The 22054-nt window shown below is 45.7% G+C and overlaps 2 protein-coding genes and 1 long non-coding RNA gene across 7 annotated transcripts; 2 read left to right on the top strand and 1 right to left on the bottom strand.

Moving 5' to 3' along the window:
• The first annotated feature begins 22 nt into the window (after positions 1–22).
• On the top strand, positions 23–4174 carry LOC143481831 (uncharacterized). 2 transcript variants are annotated; one of them, XM_076979989.1, is made up of 4 exons: positions 23–120; positions 747–1319; positions 1446–1538; positions 2247–4174. In XM_076979989.1, exons 2-4 carry the CDS (start codon positions 771–773, stop codon positions 2409–2411), a joined length of 807 nt encoding a protein of 268 aa, XP_076836104.1. In that variant the 5' UTR covers positions 23–120; positions 747–770; the 3' UTR covers positions 2412–4174. The 2 variants fall into 2 exon arrangements, with proteins under 2 accessions (XP_076836104.1, XP_076836103.1); XM_076979988.1 differs by having other exon boundaries at positions 24–120; positions 651–1319.
• Positions 4175–6708: 2534 nt separating this feature from the next.
• On the top strand, positions 6709–13827 carry mzt2b (mitotic spindle organizing protein 2B). Of its 4 annotated transcripts, XM_076980138.1 has the most exons (6): positions 6709–6788; positions 7133–7356; positions 8346–8500; positions 9581–9724; positions 12984–13176; positions 13469–13827. In XM_076980138.1, exons 2-5 carry the CDS (start codon positions 7166–7168, stop codon positions 13133–13135), a joined length of 642 nt encoding a protein of 213 aa, XP_076836253.1. In that variant the 5' UTR covers positions 6709–6788; positions 7133–7165; the 3' UTR covers positions 13136–13176; positions 13469–13827. The 4 variants fall into 4 exon arrangements, with proteins under 4 accessions (XP_076836253.1, XP_076836252.1, XP_076836254.1 ...); XM_076980137.1 differs by having other exon boundaries at positions 12984–13827; XM_076980139.1 differs by having other exon boundaries at positions 9584–9724; positions 12984–13827.
• A 6547-nt stretch (positions 13828–20374) lies between these two features.
• LOC143482421 (uncharacterized) lies at positions 20375–21838 on the bottom strand. The gene is made up of 2 exons (XR_013122220.1): positions 21361–21838; positions 20375–20999 (listed from the first exon to the last, which is right to left on the bottom strand). It is a non-coding gene; the product is annotated as an uncharacterized LOC143482421 (long non-coding RNA).
• Positions 21839–22054: the final 216 nt, after the last annotated feature.

A 22054-nucleotide genomic window follows, 5' to 3' on the forward strand; every position in this document is an offset into this window, starting at 1 on the left:
ACATGAAGGTTCCCGCACATGCTCTCCAGTAGGGGGCAGATGTGGGTTTTTTCAACTCCGGTAATTCGCTGCATAAAACGAGCGAGTGTTCGTTTGGTATAAGCGGGTTCTCTCTCTGCTGTGAGTATCACGATTTCACTGTTTTTATCTTTTATTTTCTGCACTTAAATTACATTTAGGTGTAAACTAGATCTTAAAAATAAATATCTATTAAAGTATTTCGAAATGGCTGTCTGAGTTGTCGCCCTGATATCTGAGCTAAGAAGCTAAGACCGCCGCTGTCAGAGCAGCTGACTGGGTAACGTTCATTTTCTTTAGTTGTCTAAAAACATGACGGTGCCATCAGCGTTATAACGTCTAACGTTTAAGTGAGTTCTTCTCCTGTGTACAGTCAGCGTGCCAGGAAACGTGTTGAGCGTCTTCATAGCTTTTGGTTACAGGACTGCATCTTTATATTCACATATTATAAATATAAAGTAATATATAAAACACAAACATATGGATATAAGGTAATACATGTACATCTCAATAAATTAGAATATCAAACATCATTTCAGTAATTCAGTACAATAAGTGAAACACATTTATTACATAGATTCTTGACGGAGTGATCAATTTCAAGTGTTTATTTCTGTTCTTGTTAATTGTAGCTTACAACCATTGAAACCCCAAAAGTCATTATCTCAGAAAATCAGAGTAACACAACACCTGCAAAGGCTTCCTCTGTGTTTAAAATGGTCCCTTAGTCTGGTTCGTTCGGCTACACAATCATGGGGAAGACTGCAGACTTGACAGACGTCCAGAAGGCACTCATAGACATGCTACACAAGGAGGGAAAGCCACAAAAGGCCATTGCTAAAGAAGCCGGCTGTTCACAGAGTGCCGTATCCAAGCATATTAATGGAAAGAAGAGTGGAAGAGAAAAGTGTGGCAGAAAAAGGTGCACAAGTAACCGGGATAACCGCAGCCTTGAAAACATCGTCAAGAAAAGGCCATTCAAAAACTTGGGGGAGATTCACAAGGAGTGGACCGCTGCTGGAGTCAGTGCTTCAAGAGCCACCACACACAGACGTATCCAGGATATGGGCTACAACTGTCGCGTTCCTTGTGTCAAGCCACACATGACCAAGAGACAGAAGCGTCTTATCTGGGCCAAGGAGAAGAAGAACCGGACTGTTGCTCAGTGGTCCAAGAGAGCAGAGCAGACGCTGCTTCAGAAACGCGTGGTGGAGCTGAGTCAGCAGATAGAGACACTGCACCAGGAGAAGGAGAATATGGAGAAGACCCTACAGGCTGAGATTAAACAGCTCAGAGAGCAGGTGTGTGTGTGTGTGTGTGTGTGTATCTGCTGGGGTGTTTCTCAGCAGCTGTCGTCCTTGTCCTTTCCCTCTGTCCTGTCTCGTCTGACCTGTCCTGTCTCATCTGACCTGTCCTGTTTTCTGAAGGTGGCCAGTCTGGTTCAGTCCAACGTAAAGATGTTTGAAGAGCTGCAGGTGTACCAGAACCCTGACCATGGCCAGCAGAGGCTGCTGACGCTGGTGAGAGACGTGGTCCTCCAGAGTTCTTCACTGCTCTCTGGACATCTCTTATGGAGATTCTGAATAAGATCCTTGGATCGCTTCCTTTTTCAATTGTTCTGAAATAGAGATGTTTAAATAATTGGAGCAGTAACTTATAATTGTTTTCACATAGGAACAAGGGACATGTGTTTGTCTTGTTGGTAGAACTTAATCTCTAATGGCAATATTGGTTCATGGCATGAGTGATTCATTCCCCCAACTCATTCTGCCTTGCACCTCTACGTGCCTACCTCACTGTTGTCCTGTTTGGCTATTGGCTCATGTTGCTGTAACGTTTAATTTGATTGGTTGACATGCTGACTAGGACTAAGCAGGATTCTGAACAAGATCCTTAGATCACTTTCTTTTTCAATTGTTCTGAAATAGAGATGTTTAAAGAGTTAGTGTAGAAACTGCACAATTTCCTATGGTTGTTTTCACATAGGAACTAGGGAAGTGACTTTGTGTTGGTTGAGAACTGACTTGATCCTGAATACACACTTGGAGTTTAGTTTGTAGACCATTAATCTTGGTCTAAAAAATATGATTGGTTCATTCCCCAAATCATTCAGCCTTGCACCTCTACGTGCCTACCTCACTGTCCTGTTTGGCTATTGGCTCACGTTGCTGTAACATTTGATTGGTTGACATGCTGACTGACGGCTACACTCTGTTTTTGTGTTGTAGATGGAGACTTTGCAGTCTCAGCATAAAGAGCTACTGCAAGCTCAGCTGGCCTCACTCAGACAAGAGATCCTCTCTCAGGCTGGTGTCATGCCTCCTAACAGCCACACGGGGGCACTAGAGCTCTGCGCCAACCAGGATCATCCACAGGCCCAAGAGGAGGAGTAGGATGAGGAGGTGGTGATGCAGACAGCGATAGGGGGCGCTCTAACAGGACTGGGCTGTTTTCATAACCTCGGACATACTACCGGTTATCTCGTACTGCTTGGCGTACTGAATAGGAGGGAAGTACGGCATTTCAGACGGCGCCGCTGTCTGGCCTGGAGAGCCCCGCCTCTGACACGCCCCTACCAGTCTCCACCTCCCCGGACCTGGAGACGCAACAGGACGCTTCACCAACTTCTCGGAAGCGTGGCGTAGAAGACGATGGCAAAGGAATGAGGGACACCAAACTCCCGCGTGTTAGTTGACACTAACCGGACTTTGCTAAACATTCCTAAATGGGGGAATAACTGTACAGAATTCTTTGAGTCACCTGCTTCCCTCTGGCCTCGTGTCAGTAAGGCAAACTCTGGGCTTCTGACAGCTGGACTGTTCAGGCGTCCTTTCGCACATCTCACTCCTGTATGGATCCTGTCCCATCTTCTTCTCAGAACTGCACAGAAAGGGTTCTGCTGTTCTCCCCGGGTACGATCTGGATCACTCTTTGTTTCTGTGTTGTGCATGGACTGAAATATGGAGTTCCATCATCTTGATGAGCATCACCATCGCAAGATGTTGAACTGAACTTGATGTGCAAGCAGTGCGTCGCACTAGCGTGTAACGGACAAAACGCAATGATCCAGAGTGACACTTTCAAACGGGTCATTGTTACGTGTTAGTCCCATGATTATCATATCAGTCTCGAGATGATCTCAGTCCCAGGGTTAGCGGAGGCTATGGGTGTAGTAAACGACAGAGAGAGTGTAACATAAATGGAGGAGAAGGTCAGATGTGCGTACTAACACATTAGTGAGGAGTAATGCAGGAGACTCTGACCTGCACCTTCTTCCTCTACAATGTATTAAAGTTTATCGCAATTTTGAGGTATTGTATTTTAGTTTTGCCTAAATTACTGCAAAAGGCATTCATGAATGTATTTATTTTCCTCCCCGCAAAGCGTCCAGAGACTATTTAAATTGCAACTGGGGCTTTAGGATCATTAATGTCCCAACTGATCAAGTCCAACGTCTTGAGATGATGTAGCTAGAGTGAGTGAGTGGTTATTTAGGGGTTGCCACAATGCAGGGAGCTTGGACACTCACGCTGGTGTTGACGCGCCGAAGGTCCTCGTTTATTGTGAAATAACGAACATACCACACATGCGGCTACAGATGCTCCAATTATACATAAACGAACATAACACACATGCGGCTACAGATGGTCCATTTATACATAAACGAACATAACACACATGCGGCTATAGATGGTCCATTTGTACATAAACGAACATAACACACATGCGGCTATAGATGGTCCATTTATACATAAACGAACATAACACACATTTGACTACAGATGCTCCATTTATACATAAATGAACATAAGTACAGTCACAGCATTAATGAAATTTATATCGATCTAGACATAAAGAAAAACTCAAAAAGCAATTTGAAGTCATTTGAATGCAAAACAAATGCATTGATGCACATGTCATGAGTACCGTGTTTACTGTTATTATTCATCATTTTGTGATGAATAGCTGAGAGTTACTTGTTTCTTGTCGTGACTTAAGTTATTTTTTTATATATTTAGCCCTGGTTCAACTTATTCTTTTTACCTTCATTTCGTCATACTGTATCCAAGTTCTGTTGTATGGTTGTGTTTTAAAGATTCAATTGCAAATTAAAATAATTTTGCAAGTTAAGGATTTCTTGCTCATTACAGCTTAAAGTGGTGATGAGGTCTTAAACATTTTTTGGAAGATATTTTTTAAATATTGGAAAGGTATATTGAAATTAACTTAAGTATTTCTGCATATACCATGTTATTGTGGAAATGGTAATCTGTGTTTCTCTCTCTCTCTCTCTCTCTCTCTCTCTCTCTCTCTCTCTCTCTCTCTCTCTCTCTCTCTCTCTCTCTCTCTCTCTCTCTCACAACAACGTAAACCCTCCTGAAGGTAGTGGACATTGTAATCAGGGTGTAGTTGCTAGGTGATATCACACATTGTGTGGTTACTTTTCTGTGAGTTTGTTTATAGTGGAGGCAGCAGTCTGGCTCAGCTCACACCACCAGTCAGGCAGAGTGGATCAATGCAGTGTGAGCATGACGTACCTGGCTGTGCGTACATGTTCACTGCATCGTCGCTGGAACGCATTTCCAGAGGGCGATGCTGTGGAGAATATCTTATTTTATTAAATAATTTTAAAAAGTACGGTCCCACACAAGTCCCTGACCAAGCTAGAGGCGTTTACAGGACTGTCTCAGAAAATTAGAATATTGTGATAAAGTGCTTTATTTTCCGTAATGCAATTTAAAAAAATGAAATGTCATACATTGTGGATACATTACAAATCAACTGAAATATTGCAAGCCTTTAATTGTTTTAATATAGCTGATTATGGCGTACAGCTTAAGAAAACTCAAAAATCCTATCTCAAAATATTAGAATATTTCCTCAGACCAAGTAAAAAAATAAAAAATATAACAGCAAAACAAAATCAAACATTTGAAAATGTCCATTAATGCACTCAGTACTTAGTTGGGAATCCTTTTGCACAGATTACTGCATCAATGCGGCGTGGCATGGAGGCAATCAGCCTGTGGCATTGCTGAGGTGTTATGGATGACCAGGATGCTTCAATAGCGGCCTTTAGCTCATTTGCATTATTGGGTCTGGTGTCTTTCATCTTCTTCTTCACAATACCCCACAAATTCTCTATGGGGTTCAGGTCAGGGGAATTGGCAGGCCAATCAAGAACAGTAATGCCATGGTCAGTACACCAGTTACTGGTGGTTTTGGCACTGTGGGCAGGTGCCAGATCATGCTGGAAAATGAAAGCATCATCTCCATAGAGCTTTTCAGCAGATAGAAGCATGTAGTGCTCTAAAATCTCTTGGTACACAACTGCATTTACTCTGGACTTGATAAAACACAGTGGACCAACACCAGCAGCTGACATGGCTCCCCAAACCATCGCTGACTGTGGGAACTTCACACTGGATTTCAAGCAACTTGGATTTTGCTCCTCTCCAGCCTTTCTCCAGACTCTGGCGCCTTGACTACCAAATGACATACAAAACTTGCTTTCGTCTGAAAAGAGGACTTTGGACCACTCTGCAACTGTCCAGTGCTTCTTTTCCATAGCCCAAGTCAGACGCTTCTTCCGTTGTCTTGAGTTCAGAAGTGGCTTGACCATGGGAATATGGCTATTGTAGCCCATTTCCCGGACACGTCTGTGAACAGTGGCTTTTGATACCTGGACTCCAGCTTCAGTCCACTGTCTTTGAAGCTCCCCCAAATTCTGGAAGCGGCTCTTCTTCACAATGTTGTTAAGGCTGCGGTCATCCCTCTTGGTTGTGCAGCGTTTCCTGCCACATTTCCCCCTTCCAACAGACTTTTTGTGAATGTGCTTTGAAACTGCACTCTGTGAACAGCCTGCTCTTTGAGAAATTTCTTTTTGTTTCTTACCCTCCTGATGGAGGGTGTCAATGATGGTCCTCTGGACAGCAGTCAGATCAGCAGTCTTCCCCATACTTGAGATTTAGATTACTGAACCAAGCTGAGTGTTTTTCAAGGCTCAGGAAACACTTGCATGTGTTTCGAGTTAATTAGACGATTCAAGTGATTAGTTGAATAGCCTACTAGGATACTTTTTCAAGATATTCTAATATTTTGAGATAGGATTTTTGAGTTTTCTTAAGCTGTACGCCATAATCAGCTATATTAAAACAATTAAAGGCTTGCAATATTTCAGTTGATTTGTAATGTATCCACAATGTATGACATTTCATTTTTTTTAATTGCATTACGGAAAATAAAGCACTTTATCACAATATTCTAATTTTCTGAGACAGTCCTGTATATATGAGCAATGACTGTTCTGGGGGACGATGTTATTACCAGCAGGGCTGGTGTACAAATACACTCCAACTGTAAGAGTGAACTGGGTTTATGAAACGAGGTTCTCTCAGTACAGACACAAACCCTGTTCTCTTCAACAGATCAGTGAGGTACATTAAAGATTATGTGCTTAATGTGTCTGTGTATTATATGTAAAATGAAATTAAAGATTAATTTTTTTAAGGACAACCGTATAGAACCGAATTTTTAACTTTCTTATAATTGCCTAGTCGTTCGTTGCGTAAATTTCGACATTGAACATCGCAATGAAAACTAAATATAAAGAACTGCAGGCAGGACTCTTACATAAAGTTCTCGCACATGCGCAGTGCTGTGTGCTGGTTCTCCAGTAGGGGGCAGTGGAGGGTTTTTTTCAACTCCGGTAATTCGCTGCCTTAAAACGAGCGAGTGTTCGTTTGGTATAAGCGGGTTCTCAGTCTGCTGTGAGTATCACAATTTCACTGTTTTACCTTTTACTTACTGCACTTAAATTACATTAAGATGTAAACTAGATGTTAAAAGTGAATATCATAGAGTTTTTAAATGGTATCTAAGCTTGTAGCCCTCGTATCCGAGCTAGGAAGCTAAGCTAGCAGCTATCAGAGCAGCTGACCAGGTAACGTTCATTTGTGAATACAGACACACCGAGTGGATCAAGTACACTTAAGTACAACACTTAAGCTGTCTAAGTACGCCACCTAAGGAGCCATTAGCGTTATAAGGTCTTAAAGTATGTCAAGTTGCCCTAAAAGTGAAAACATGCCCGTTGTGTCCTGCCCCTCCGTAGCCGCCGTATCTGGTCGGTTGTGTCCGGTATCTGATGACCACGTCCCATTCAGCGCAGGCCGGGCCGCTGCCCGCCGCCCCGGACTCGCCCTCGCTGGGCGTCTCGGTCAGCGGAAACGTGCAGAAGTTCAGCCTGAAGAAGAAGAAGGTGCTGAACGCAGAGGAGATGGAGCTGTTCGAGCTGACGCAGGCTGCGGGTATAGTTATGGACCAGGAGGTCTTTAAGTGAGTTCTTCTCCTCCGGTGTACTGTCAGCGTGCTGGGAGATGTGTTGAGATGTGTTGAGCATCTTCAGATCTTTTGGTTACAGGGCTGCATCTTTATATTCACATATTATAAATATATTTAATATGTACACTATAGATCGAAAGTGGAGAACAACTGTCCTAAATGTCAAGGCCATTGTGTAGTCCTATAGGAAATTTTCTTAACAGGAGTGAAATAGCGGTATTTTAAGCTAATTTCATAAATTGTATATATTCTAAAGCACAGCATAAAAACTTAAAAGATATAATTGTAAAAATAACACTGTTCAAAATTATACAATACTTTCAGACACCTGCAAGTTATTGGTGTTTATCTGGCACCTGGTGCTAATTTTCTTAATTATCTGACAAACCCTGTTTAACTGAGCCTAACTTTACAGCCTAACTTGCAGCCTAAATTATTTTACATTACAGCCCAATGTTACATAATAAAAAATAAAAAAAATCAAGTGTTCTCTCATTTTGATCTCCAGTGTATATAATATACATGTATATAAAACATACAAATGCGCGCATATATATATATATATATATAATTTGTTATATTTGTGCTTATATGTGGATGTTATAACATGGATGTTATATAAATAAAAAATACAAAATATTACATATATGAATATGCAATATATAAACATGAATATAATGTATATATTTTAGAAATGCATAATGTAATGTATATTAAAAACATAAATATATAATTAATATATGTTTTAAAAATAGTTTTTTAAACCAAATATAAACATATTGGTGCCCTGCATTATTTTGACTGAATTTGTTTTGTTGATGTGAACGGCTTTATAAACCAGTGTCACAGACCCACTTTTACATAAAAAGTGTATGATTGTGTGTGAGAAAGACAGAGATAGATCATAGAGTGTGTGTGAGTGAGTGTGCGTGCATGCGTGTGTGATGGTGGGAGAGATCATTAAACCACATGTTCTCCTGCAGGATCATCGTGGACCTCCTGAAGATGAACGTGGCTCCTCTGGCTGTCTTCCAGACCCTGAAGGCCATGTGCGCAGGTCAGCGGATCTCGGACACGTCCACGGCCGACGCTGCTTCCACGGTGTCGCACTCTGCAGCCGCCCCCTCAGAGGCCAGAGGTCAGTCTGGGTCACTGTTCGGCGGCCCAGGGTTTATTCAGCTTCTCCACTGATCTGAGGTCTGTCTGTTGTGTCCCCATGGCCGACAGACACATGTATGTCCGTGTGAATAAAGCTGTTGAGAGTATCAGCGATTTTCTTGTTGTGTTTGCTGGGGAGTGTTTTTATCTGGACAGAGAGCAGACACCAGTTTGTACATGCGCTCCGTACACGGCGCTGGTTCCAGTTCTGTGTCTGTGCGACTCTTTCAAAGTCCAAATACAGACAGTGAACCGCCATTACAGTCCCGTCGACATTACTACTCACAGACACTGAGGTCGGGAGGGAGCGGTTACCTCGTGCTGCGTGACTCAGGTGTCTGGGGGGTTGTTGGCAGTGCTGGCCTGCAGGTGGCGCTCCTGCGCCTCCCCGCCCTGCCCCTTCCTCATGGCCTCTGTCCCGCGATCCAGAGGTCAGCCAAAGACACCACGGGACATGCGGCCGACACACCTGCACTGTCTCACGAGCACGGTGACGCAGGCAAAATAAGTCATCTTGTAAAGTCGATTTATTTTTCTGCAGAAAATAAACATCAGCTTGTAATCAGTACCATTTTAATGTGCACCATATTTTTTGTATTATATACACCGTATGAATGTAAAATAAATTTCATTAAATCTTCAGGTCCTGGTTTAAATTGTAAACATTAGTGGAACAAACTTTTGGTCTGGCATTGCATCTTAAGTCCTACGTTTTGTTTTTTGTTTTCCTTTCACCTGTGGCCACTGGGTGGTGCTGTAGTCACATATAGAGCCGCAACAAGGTTCGTTCAGAATATTTAATGTTTTTAACACAGAGCTGCTGTTGCATTAAAATTATGCAGACGGGCGTTAGGATTAGAATAGAGTGGGTGAGGAAAACAGACCGAGGCGATTAAAGCCAAGTTGCTAGAATGCAGGTGAACGCTGTGGAAACCTTGAGAAAACCAGAGAAATGCATGCTTTGAAACTAGTAGTTGCTCCTGTGTTAATACCTCTTTCTTTTTCTTGTGGCATATATATTTTTGTGTGTGTGTGTGTGTGTGTGTAAAATGTCCTGAAGAAGAGGATTCTGTGATCTTGGACAAGAGCACTAAAAAAACCACCCCTCAGGCCCCTCCTCCTGGCCCTGCTGCCCGCCCTCAGAGGGGAGGGGCTAAGATAGTGGTCTACAACCCTGGTGACCAGAGCTCTTCCCTCTCTCAAGGTCTTCCTTTCCACTCCCTGCCCTTTTCTTTCAGTCCTCCATTTCCTTCACATCAAGGTCTTCACGTTGAGCTCTCCGCCCCCCCTCTCTCCCCCGCTCTCCCTCTTTCTCTCTCTCTCCCCTTCTCTCCCTCCCTCCCTCTCTCTCTCTCTCTCCCTCTCTCCCCCTCCCTCTCTTCCCCCTCTCTCTGTCTCATCTGCCTGTGTTCCCACAATCTTTCTCTTTATTGTCCTTCCCTTTTTCTTCTTCTCTATCATTTGGTCTCACTCTCGTTTCTTACATTCACTGTGTTCCTGTCTCACTCTCTTATGTCTTTACAATAGCCATGTCCCTGTCTCACTCTTTTTTGTCTTTTGTTCAGTGTGTCCCTGAGGGATGTCATAATACCAGAAATGTATTAGTCAATACCAATACCAGTTCAATTCTTTGATTCCTGATACCAATTTCAATACCACAACAAAGAATAAACAAATTAAATATATGTAGGTCAACATAAATGCTTTTATTTAAAAAATTCCAGCAAAAAGGGTGTGATTTGGTTACAAATAGCACCAAAAAGTAGGGTAAACGCCCCCATTAAGCTTATTTGACATATTTAAAGCAAAAGTCATTCTGTTTAGCAGGAGATGTTAAGTTATAATAAAGTTATTAAAGTTTAAAAGTCAAAAGTCTGAGGTGTGCTTAATGGGTGCATTCTGTACCCATTAAGCACACCCGTTCCAATTAAACTCAAGAATATTTTACATTTTAAATTATTGTTTGTAAATAATTATTTATTTTTTTATTTTAAATTAAATTTAGACATGGAAAGTTGTTTGATCTCACTGAAAACATATACGAAAGTGACATGATTATGTTCTGGAAAACCACAATAATAATAATATGAGAGGAAAGTGATAGTGAATGAAATATTTTTTTATTAAAATTCATGTAACCAGATGCCCTAAAAGATATAAGCCAACACACAAAAACGTAGTTTTGTCTTGGTTTTGTCATCTTAACTCAAATAAGATATTGCTAATTATTTTGCCATAACTTACACAGAAAACTGACAGTGATTGTTTTTAGACCATAAATGAACTATTCACATAGGCAGTCTATGTAATTGAGCTTAAAGGGAGCACCCTGAGCCTAATGGGGACAGCAATACTTTCGCATTTAAAATATAATGGGCTTTATTTTAACATCAGTATTTTGTCACAAAAATGTTCTTTACCATGTATATAATCATATACTGTTTGAAGTGAAGCAAGAAATACTGATTATATGTTTATATTTAAGCTTTTCTCCGATGTGCTCCCTTTAAGCTCATGTAAAAATGAAAAAAAAAAAAAAAAAACCTGCAATCTACAAATATTATTTCTCATCCATTTGGAAATAAATTATGTCCTAAATAGTAAAACACAAGAAATTATCATGTGTGGTTTACTATATTGGTGTCTGCAGCAATCTCATATGACTAGCATGCTAACAAGGAATTGCAGCATTTGCTAAAACGCTGTAAAACTGTATTTTGAATTAACTGTAACTTTCTCTTACATCCAAGTTCCAACTTGTGCTAGGTTGTGTTAAAACTATTAATCTCTTAAATTTGTAAAAATTGGTGATGCTTAACTAAATAAAAATTGCTATATATTAAAATTTTTAAAATCTGAGGGGTCTCTCCAGATCAGGAAGAGGGAACAGACAGAATGTTGTTAACTGACAGAATGTTGTGGAACTGACAGAATGTTGTTAAAAAATGTAGCAGTATGATTGGCTTTAAATTGCATGGGATATTTTAAAAAACAACTACATGTCTTGATTTAGTTATCAAGCAGGATAATAACTTTTTTGTATTAAAATAATTTGTTCAATGTTGCAAGTGTGCTTAATGGGTACATGATCCTAATGGGGGCGGTTACCCTAGAAATTATTTGATGTACACAGAGATTTGCAAAATATCTCAGAAAGAACCAGAGTTACTGTACACACAGTGCGCTAATGGTCCATTAATATGAGCAGGGATGCAGAGTAAATAAGTGTAGCTTATAAAATATCAACTCTTGACTACATCACTGGTTGTGAACTACCGCAGCATTAGCCTAAGCAAGCTAACATTAGTTGTTTGTGAACGTTGCGTGTTCAATTTTGGTATCGACTTGCCAATATTGGTTCTGTCTCACTCTCTCTTCTGTTTCACTCTGTTTTGTCTCATGTTCACGTGTTCCTCTCACTCTTTTCTGTCTCCTGCTCCAGAACCCCTCCCCCTCCCCCATATACTTCACTAGCCCAGTAAATTATGCCTGTTTGGTTTGTCCACTCACTCCAGGGAAGCATGGTGCCTGTTTACATTTCGTCATCATATTAACATTCATTCATTTTCATTCATGAATATCTGGGTTTTCCGTGTCGGCGGTGAACGGCTTGTGTGTTTTGAGCTGTTGTGTTTGAACGACTGCGCCACCTGGTGTTTGCAGAGCCTGGCCATCTATCAGCACGAGTACAGTTGTTGTACAGTGTCTCCTCGGCGACAGCTCTGCTTTCCCACTGGCCACCTCCTACCCGCTGTGTGCTCCTCCCACTGGATGCCTGGCCACGCCTTCCTGGTGGAGCGTAATTTCTCTGATTTCAAAGAGAACTTCTCCTTTAATGCTAATGTGGCTAATAATGAAAGAGAGCGAAAGAGGAGCAGTTAGCATTGGGCAGGCTAGGCCATGCTAACCACAATTCAGCATTCTTAGCCCTGTTAGCACGGTAGCAGGGTTAGCACGGTTAGGGGTGACGGGTGCGTGTAATCCAGGGCTGCCTAAAGTCGGCAGGTAGAGATTTTGCCCACCTGCATCAATGTGACAGGCCTGGTGTTGGTTACAGCCACACTGTGTGAGTAGGGCCTCCCTCGACTAGACGCAGTCGTCCCCAAAACTCACATCTTCTGTGCTGCTCCATGTCTGTGTTGTCTGTGGGCGGGACTGCGCTAACAGACTGTCTGTGGGCGGGGCCTGCTCTGTTCATGTGCAGTGATCTGGCTAGTGCATGTGAGGCCCTGCCAATCAGAACCATCCGTGTGTGTCTGTCACCATGGTGTATGTCGTCATGACGCAAGTCAGTGGGAGTGGGGGTGGGGGGGCTAGGGGGGGGGGGGGGGGGGGGGAGTGAGATGGCTGACTTGAATAAAGATGGAATCTGTCAATCAACACACACTCAAACAAATGCCCATCTATTAATCTGCCTCTGTGTGTTTGTATGTGCACGTTTGTGTATGTGTGTTTGGAAACAGTAAGAAGCAAATCAGGTGCGGGTCACGGCGAGAAGGCCGGCCGCGACGGCTCCAGCCAGCGGGTGCCACGGCAGGCCAGCGCCACCAGGGGGCAGAAGAGCACCAAGAGCTCGGGCAGCAGCAGCTCATCGTCCCAGGTCACGTCCAACTGAAATGCCTGCGCGCCCACTGCAGCTGTACAGGCTGATCCTGGGTCAGTCTGATGAGCAGAGAGACTGTCTGGACTGAGAATCCACCTGACCTCTTAGCAGTCTGTCAATCATAATGTACCATGCTGCTGTTTGTTTGTTCAGCAGCTGAACAAACCCAGAGATCTCCCCCAGAGATCTGCAGGCCGTTCATTGGCAAATGCAACCAACACTTGTACAAAGAACAAACTCCCCAATAGGTGCCTTGAATGGCATTCCTTTTTTCCTTGCTAAGGATTATGGGACATTTTTGAGAGGGCTTTGTCCTAAGCAGTACTTGTGTCCCCTTCCCTCCAGTGTGGACTGGAGTCTCCAATGAGTGGACTGCTCTGAGGGACCCTACAGAAAAGTTCCCTACGAAGTGTGTAGGGAGTGAAGAGTGACGTTCCTCACTGTTTTTACCCACGATTATGCTTTTGTGGGTGCTAAAATGGCTTTGCTGTAATGAGTCTTTTAATCTGTTTTTGTGTGTGGGGGGTTTTGTGTCTGTGAACTCCAACCCTGTCCCACGATGCCCTGTCGATGAGCTTCTGAAGTTCTGTCATGACGTGTGGCAGGCCGTCTTCTGGAAGCACCTCCACACCATCGTGTCCATACGAGACTACATGGACAATAGAAATGGTCTACGATGGAAATAAAGACGTGCTTAAATCGTGTGTCTCTCTCCTTTCTTTAGAAATCACAATATTGCCAAAAACTGATATTTATTTAAAAAATTGTAACCTATCACAGATGAGGTTGCTGTCACTTAGCCATCAGGAGTCTTTTTCTTTTTCAAGTTTACCTGCCAATTCATTAGACAATATTAGGCCTAAATGGGGAAAATGTTTCAAGCGGCAGGTGCTGTGGGATTTGTTTTTATATTTGTGGACATGTAGGTCCTCTAGCATCCACTAGGGGGACCCCCAGTTGTGGACTGATTATCTTGTTCTGTACCCAGCTGTGTCAGATTTATGGTGGCATCTCCTAAATGTTGTTTTTAAAAAACAATGTCTGGATATTTGGTGCAGATGTTTCAGTGTATGCTGTGTACATAAGAGTGTGTGTTAAACATATAAATGTGTATTAGAAGCATCCAGCTAACCCCTGCTGTCTGGTTGAAACTCCAGAAGAGTGGCGGCGGACTTCAGATAATAGACCTTATATACAGTCTGTGTCTCTTAGTACCACAGAGGTGGTTTACAACTTAGAACTTCTAGTTGAGGTGTAAAATGCATGGCATCCTATGAGGTACTTCTATTGAGCAGGTGGACCTAGTGTAGCGGTGTAGCGAGGACTGCCACGTCCTCGTGCACCTTTCACTAGTGTTTTGGGTTAGTTCCATTGCACTGACAGGGCAGAGCTCCTGGTCTTCAGAGTTTTGTGTCATAGCAGGCAGAAACATCTGCTGCTGGGCCATACCAATGTCTCCTTGACCCGTGGGGGGGGAGGGAGGGAGGTCAAAAACTACTCAGCGTGAAGAGCGGGGGGGCTCTGGCGGTACCTCTGAACACGGGGTCCGTCGGGTCTTCTGGAGGGGGGTGGGTGGGTGGGTGGGTGTGTGTGTGTGTGGATGCACAGAGAGAGAAGCAGGGCAAGGCCAGCCATGTCATAAAGTAAAGATTATGCCCTGTTCGATGTGAGCGAGGAATTCTTCATGCCGGGGAGAGCTGGCCTCTCGATGGATCAAGGCCTGTGGTCTGTGCTTAGAATCAGAGAGGCAGGGAGAGTTCTTGAGACCCGAGGAAGCCGAGCAAGTATTCGGTTTCTCAGAATCCTGTGCTTTATGCCACGTCTCAACTGTGATTAGCCGATGACCTTTCTGACCATGTCAACCAATTAAATGCACCGCGGAATGCGTTGCGGCGGGACTTTGAATGTAAGCGTTTTCAAAGACGCGGCGCGGACTATAGAACGGTGCGCTCTGGCCTCGTCGCGGCTCGCGTGGACTTGGCGAGACCGCAGAAGCATTTTAAGGAGCCGCGGCGATGGGTTTTTAGTTTTCTTTCAGGAGTCTGATTTTTTTGTGCCATTGTACTAACCCCTCGCTGCGGAGACGGCAGAAGAAGACATCGTTCTAAGGAATGCGTGTTTTTCTGCAGAGCGGTAAATGCCAGCGGCAAGCTCGCACGCTATCGGCGGCGGAGACGTGGCTTTTCTCCCCGCCTCAGCGCAGATCGATCGGAGGCAGCGGCCCGCAGGGCGCGAAGGGCGCGTGGAGACGGACCCGCGCACGCCTAACGTCCCCCCGAAGAGCCACGACTCTGCAGCAGCATCACACACACGATTCCAGCGGGCGAGCCCTGTGTGGCTTTGATTTCAGAAGGCAGAAATGAGAGGTGTTTTTTTTTCCTTTTCTTTCCTGAGCTGAGCTGATTTCATGACTTTCTACTTCATCTCATCCTGAGTCTCTCAGCAGTTGCCTTTTCTAATCAGTAGGTGGCACTGTAGCCACTGTGAGAGAATGTGCCCATGCAGAAGGCATGCTCTTCTCCAGGCCTCCCAGTTCATTTTTAAAAAATAATTGTTTATTCAGGTATTTATTTTAGGAGTTAAATATTATATTTGTTTTAGGAAATGGGTCATGCTAAAGTGGCACTTTACCTGAAGTTCAAGTTTCTGGGGCCTCACTTAGTAACACTTAACTAATTATCAAGGGTTTAATGTAAATGTTTATGTGGGTGGATGCTTTGTGTGTGTGAGAGAGAGAGTGAGAGTTGAGGGAGACCGATAGGTCAGTCTGAAAGGTTTAAAAGGGTGGTCACACTTAAACAGAAACACAGACTACCACGAGAGAGAAAGAGAGAGAGAGGTTGTATCACTGAACAGAAAGAGAAGCTATATCAATGAACAAAGAGGAGAGACAGGTTGTGTCGTTGAACGAAGAGACATGCTATATCACTGAACAAAGAGAACGACCAACACTGAACAAAAAGACTATCACTGAAGAGTAAGTTAGACAGACTGTATCACTGAACAGGAAGAGAGACACTGCATCACTGAAGAGTGAGACAGGCTGCGGAGTAGAATGACAGTATGGATGGGGAGAGCATAATGAGGACAGAAGCATTAAACAAGGAAAGCGAGAGTGATCGAGGAACAGCGAGAGTAGAGAGTGATCAAGGAAGAATGAGTAGAGAGAGTGATCGAGGAACAGTGAGTAGAGAGGACAGGAGAGCGTGATGACTGGGTGTGCAGATGTGACAAACGCAGAATGTGAAGAACAAAAGAATGTTCAGGTGGTGATACTGGAGAGGGCAGAGGGGGAGGGAATGTGTGTGTGGGGGGGTGAGGTAAGGGGGTGTGTGGGTGGGGAGGATTTTATTGGGGCTGTTTGTCCTGTTTATGGTGGCTGCAGCTCTACTGTCCTGCGCGCCTCATATCGATGGCGACAGAGGCACGGCAGGATTGATGGTGCCATGTTGGCGTGCGGCAGTGCGCCTAATGACCCGCAACCCACAGCAGCAGCAGGTCCACCAGCAGCCAGCCTGAACCCCTCACACACCTCCCCACCAACCTCCAGTCTGAACCCCTCACACCTCCCCACCAACCTCCAGCCTGAACCCCTCACACACCCACACCAACCTCCAGCCTGAACCCCTCACACACCCACACCGACCTCCAGTCTGAACCCCTCACACCTCCCCACCAACCTCCAGCCTGAACCCCTCACACCTCCCCACCAACCTCCAGTCTGAACCCCTCACACACTCCCACCAACCTCCAGCCTGAACCCCTCACACCTCCCCACCGACCTCCAGCCTGAACCCCTCACACCTCCCCACCGACCTCCAGCCTGAACCCCTCACACACCCACACCGACCTCCAGCCTGAACCCCTCACACACTCCCACCAACCTCCAGCCTGAACCCCTCACACACTCCCACCAACCTCCAGCCTGAACCCCTCACACACTCCCACCAACCTCCAGTCTGAACCCCTCACACCTCCCCACCAACCTCCAGTCTGAACCCCTCACACACTCCCACCAACCTCCAGCCTGAACCCCTCACACCTCCCCACCAACCTCCAGTCTGAACCCCTCACACACTCCCACAAACCTCCAGCCTGAACCCCTCACACCTCCCCACCAACCTCCAGCCTGAACCCCTCACACACTCCCACCAACCTCCAGCCTGAACCCCTCACACCTCCCCACCAACCTCCAGCCTGAACCCCTCACACCTCCCCACCAACCTCCAGCCTGAACCCCTCACACCTCCCCACCAACCTCCAGCCTGAACCCCTCACACCTCCCCACCAACCTCCAGCCTGAACCCCTCACACCTCCCCACCAACCTCCAGCCTGAACCCCTCACACCTCCCCACCAACCTCCAGCCTGAACCCCTCACACCTCCCCACCGACCTCCAGCCTGAACCCCTCACACCTCCCCACCGACCTCCAGCCTGAACCCCTCACACACCCACACCGACCTCCAGCCTGAACCCCTCACACACCCACACCAACCTCCAGCAAACGCAGGGTGGGCAAGCACTGCCTCAGTCACCTAATTATTCTGCAAAGTGTACTGCATGCCACACAGATCAGCTCTGCCCTTTCACCTCTGCCCTGTTGTACACCTCTCTCTCACACACCGGACAGGTCGTACACCCCATGTCCCCTTGGAAAAAGAGACTGTCTCCAAGCTGCACCTCCTGTTCTGGCCATTAGGGGGCAGCGTTTTGCTTCAGCCTCTCTCGTGCACGCTTGGCTAGTGAGAATGTGTTGCTTGAGGCACAGTGCTATGTGTTTGTGTATGTGAGATGTCACTGCCGCTCCAGGGGAAAACAGACCCCAGCCCCCCACCGGGTGCAACATATTTGTTTGCTTGACGGTTGCGTATCTATTTCGGAGTATTTTGACTTCATACGCTACCAGAGTGGCCTTGTTTACGCTACGTTGTTTATTATTCATTTGTATGTTTATTTATCTATGGGGTGTTTATTTTTTCCATAACAACAGTTTTTTATTATTGTTATTACCTTTTGCAGTGTTTGTGTAAGGAGAGGGTGAAAATCTGCAGGTCTTAAGGGAAGGTGACTATTCAAAGCTGCTTTTGTTTATAAGACTTTCCTGTTGATGAAGACCGAGAGGCAAAACATGAAGCTGGAGCCCCGGAGCCACTACTGTTCAGAGCTGCTAGCATTCAGGAGCCGCTAGCATACAGAGCTGGTAGCATTCAGGGGATGCTAGCATTCATGCGCTGCTAGCGTACAAAGTTGATAGCATTCAGGAGCCACTATCGTTCAGAGTGACTATCATTCAAGAGCTGCTAGCATTTGGAGCTTCTAGCATTCAGGAGCTGCTAGCGTTCAGAGGGGCTAGCGTCAGGACCAGCTAATGCCAGGAGTTACCTATGTTCAGATGGGCTAGCATTCAAGAGCTGCTAGCGTTCAGAGGGGCTAGCATTCTTGTGTAGTCCATGCTGAATCTGCTGCGGTTTTCTTCTTGGGATACAGTGGGCCTTGGGCTATGAGGTGCTATGCTGTATTAACAGCTAGGTTTACATCCAGCTCAGTGTTCTGCAATGTCAGAGAAAGAAAACAAGCCCAGCTGCATTGATTGGGCCAAGGAGCCACAGCAGTGGTGCTGACGAAGCGCTCACAGAACAGAGAGGCCCCTACAGAGAGATCCCTACACAGCAAGGGCCCTACACAGAGATGCCCCCTACAGAGAGAGGGCCCTACACAGAGAGGCCCCTACACAGAGAGAGGCCCCTACACACAGAGAGGCCCCTACACAGAGAGAGGCCCCTACACAGAGAGAGGCCCCTACACAGAGAGAGGCCCCTACACAGAGAGGCCCCTACACACAGAGAGGCCCCTACACAGAGAGAGGCCCCTACACAGAGAGGCCCCTACACAGAGAGAGGCCCCTACACAGAGAGAGGCCCCTACACAGAGAGGCCCCCTACACAGTCTCAGACAAGCCCTGAAGAACTACCAAAACAGCTCATTTAGATATCCTAGACCTACAGCTGTGTGTTGCGGTGTTGGTGTGTAAACAAGTGTGTACCAACACTTATTAAGAAACACTCAAAAACTGATTATTAAAAGCTTTAAAAGTTAGAGCTCATACCTCATATTTCTCATATGCATAGTTCTTTCTCATATCTTTCTCTTTCTCATATCTTTCTCTGTCTTGTATCATACTCTTTATCATATCTTTCTTGTATCTTTCTCTTTTAACTAGTGTCTTCAATGCCCCAAGGCCTTGAAGCCAGTGCTATTTTTGCTAATCGGATCTCACACCTCTCCACCTCTCTCTCCTCCTCTACCAGCCCTCTCCCACACACACACACACACACACACACACACTTCCTCTACTCTCCCATACATGGCCCTGATGAGCCCTTCCTTCACACAAACACACACTTTCCACCTTTAGCCAATCGCAGGTACAATGGGACCTTCAGGTGTCTTCAGGCAGCACAACGTACACCTGCTATCACATTTTTTTGTCAAGGTGACATCTAGAATATTCCTCCTGTTAATAATTTTCCCAACACTCTCTAGTACTGAACCCAGTATATAGTACCCACCACTCTCTAGTACTGAACCCAGTATAGAGTACCCACCACTCTAGTACTGAACCCAGTATAGAGTACCCACCACTCCAGTACTGAACCCAGTATAGAGTACCCACCACTCTAGTGCTGAACCCAGTATAGAGTACCCACCACTCTCTAGTACTGAACCCAGTATAGAGTACCCACCACTCTAGTACTGAACCCAGTATAGAGTACCCACCACTCCAGTGCTGAACCCAGTATAGAGTACCCACCACTCTAGTACTGAACTCTATAGTACTTTACATGGTGTAGAGCAGGGGTGGCCAACCCGTCATAGACCAAGAGCCACTTTTCTTACTGTGTTGCGGCAAAGAGCCACATCGTACATGGGCGAGTGTAATCTGTTGAGGGGGGGGGGGGGGGGGGGGGGTGGCGAGTGTAAATTATTAGCTGTGAAGACAGTCAAATGCGTGTTTTCCACTACGCCGGTTTTAAAAGTATTAGCGGCTCGCTAGGCTTGTAAACTAACTGCGCACCACGAAAATGTAGCAGTGTGTCGCCCCGTTTGTGCAGGTGAGCCCGCGGACCGGCTGGGGAGCCACATGAAACTAGTGCTGAACACATTGTAGGGTACTCACCACTCTCTAGTTCTGAACACGGTGTTAAGTACACAGCACTTCTCTTGCTCCTCTTCATTTCTGTTTGTTACACTTCTTTTCTCTCTCTCTCTCTCTCTCTCTCTCTCTCTCTCTCTCTCTCTCTCTCTCTCTCTCTCTCTCTCTCTCTCTGCCTGCAGATGCTCTGCCTTAGGTCCTTATCGGCATGGGCCTGCTGATTCTTGCCCTGTCCCTCAGTTTGACTGGCAGCCCAGACTCAGCGCTGGAATGGCTGATTTTTGTCAATGTTTGTCTGTGAGGCCTTATCTTCAAACCTTATATTAACTGCCTCGACAGTGAGTGTAGACAGTCTCTCTCCATCTCCCTCGTCTCTGTCTCCTTCCCTCTCTATCTTCCTCTCTCTCCATCTCTCTCCATCCACTCCCTCCATCTCTCTCTGGATGCGTGTTGTTTTAGAGACAACAGGCTCTTTCCTTCGAGATACGGCTCAAAATAAGGCCCAAATGTTCCAGTCTCCAAGCGCCCAGATACTGGTGTACGTGGGTGTGGGTGCTAGGTGTGAGGGCATAGGTGAGGATGGAGGTGTGGGTGGGGGTGTGAGGACACAAGTGGGGATGGAGGTGTGGGAGCAGGTGAGCACAGCAGACGTGCTGAGATGACCTCACTCCTCCTGAGGCCCCTGGTGCGCCCCCTGCCTGCTGTGTGCCAGGACAGGAACCCTGAAAACACAGACATGAGCACACAACCGCCGAGATCAAATAATTACCTTCAATTAACCCCACCGTCTCTCACCCCTTCTCCCATAGTACTTTATACCGCCATATCTCCTGCATGCCCTTTCCTTTCTCTCCTCCCTCCTCCCCCCATCCTCCCTCTCTCTCCTCCCCCCCTCGTACCACTGGGTGTCAGGGACTAATTGGAGTTAATGGCATGCTCCACGGAGACCTCAGCTCCTCCTGTCTGGACGCGCTTACATAAATTCCAATTGTTTAATTTAAACTGTCTCATGACACAGATCAGCTCTGCCGCGTATCCGCCGTCTCTGCCCACAGGCAGCCTGCAGATGCTATCATCACTTACCTATTTGTCCAGACTGTAGAACCAGTCCTATTGACGGGAGTTGTCAGATGTTGTTATAGCGTAATCTTCAACCATTGAACTCATGCTTGTGCAAACACACAAGCAGCTTTTTTATGATAAACAAAGCCTGACGTAGTTTTAGACACACTTTATAAAGCTTTGTGCTTTATAGGCCTCTGCGGTCATAGGATGCGCGTGGGTTACTGTAATAGCATATCAATATGTAGCGCTTTACTGACTGCGCCTCGTGCCGTGTAGCTAATGAGTCTCTGCTCGCTGACAACATTAGTGATTTAAAGGCAACTAATTACTTCACTGCATCTGTTAGAAGATGAGGCGATGGGGTTTAATGGTACTCTGCCCACAGTGAGTTGGACTTCGAGCTGGTGTAACGCAACACGGGAAAGTTACAGCGCGGAATGTTTACTTCCGACGACAAGATGGCGGCCGTCGCTCAACCTGAACTGCGTGGCGCTCGTTCGTGTGTAACGGCACTTGTTGACGTAGCCGCGGCTCGAGCGTTAGCTGCACGCGGCCGTGTTGAGCACGCAGACGCTGACGTACGTGTGTTCAGTCCTGCGCGTGCAGAGCCGTTTGGAAATGCCTTTCAGCGCTCGAGGACATCGGCGCGCGAAGGACGTTGCTTAATGTTTTTTTCACCTTTAAATCTTAATTCAGCGTCTGAACCTGTAGC

The sequence above is a fragment of the Brachyhypopomus gauderio genome, chromosome 18, assembly GCF_052324685.1.
Source record: "Brachyhypopomus gauderio isolate BG-103 chromosome 18, BGAUD_0.2, whole genome shotgun sequence".
Classification (NCBI taxonomy): Eukaryota; Metazoa; Chordata; class Actinopteri; order Gymnotiformes; family Hypopomidae; genus Brachyhypopomus; species Brachyhypopomus gauderio.

Coding starts and splice junctions, on each gene's coding strand:
- LOC143481831 (XM_076979989.1), top strand. CDS start 771: ATGGGGAAGACTGCAGACTTGACAGACGTCCAGAAGGCACTCATAGAC. Junction 1,320..1,445: donor TTAAACAGCTCAGAGAGCAG/GTGTGTGTGTGT, acceptor TGTTTTCTGAAG/GTGGCCAGTCTGGTTCAGTC. Junction 1,539..2,246: donor AGCAGAGGCTGCTGACGCTG/GTGAGAGACGTG, acceptor TTTGTGTTGTAG/ATGGAGACTTTGCAGTCTCA.
- mzt2b (XM_076980137.1), top strand. CDS start 7,166: ATGACCACGTCCCATTCAGCGCAGGCCGGGCCGCTGCCCGCCGCCCCG. Junction 8,501..9,580: donor CGCCCCCTCAGAGGCCAGAG/GTCAGTCTGGGT, acceptor AATGTCCTGAAG/AAGAGGATTCTGTGATCTTG. Junction 9,725..12,983: donor GAGCTCTTCCCTCTCTCAAG/GTCTTCCTTTCC, acceptor GTTTGGAAACAG/TAAGAAGCAAATCAGGTGCG.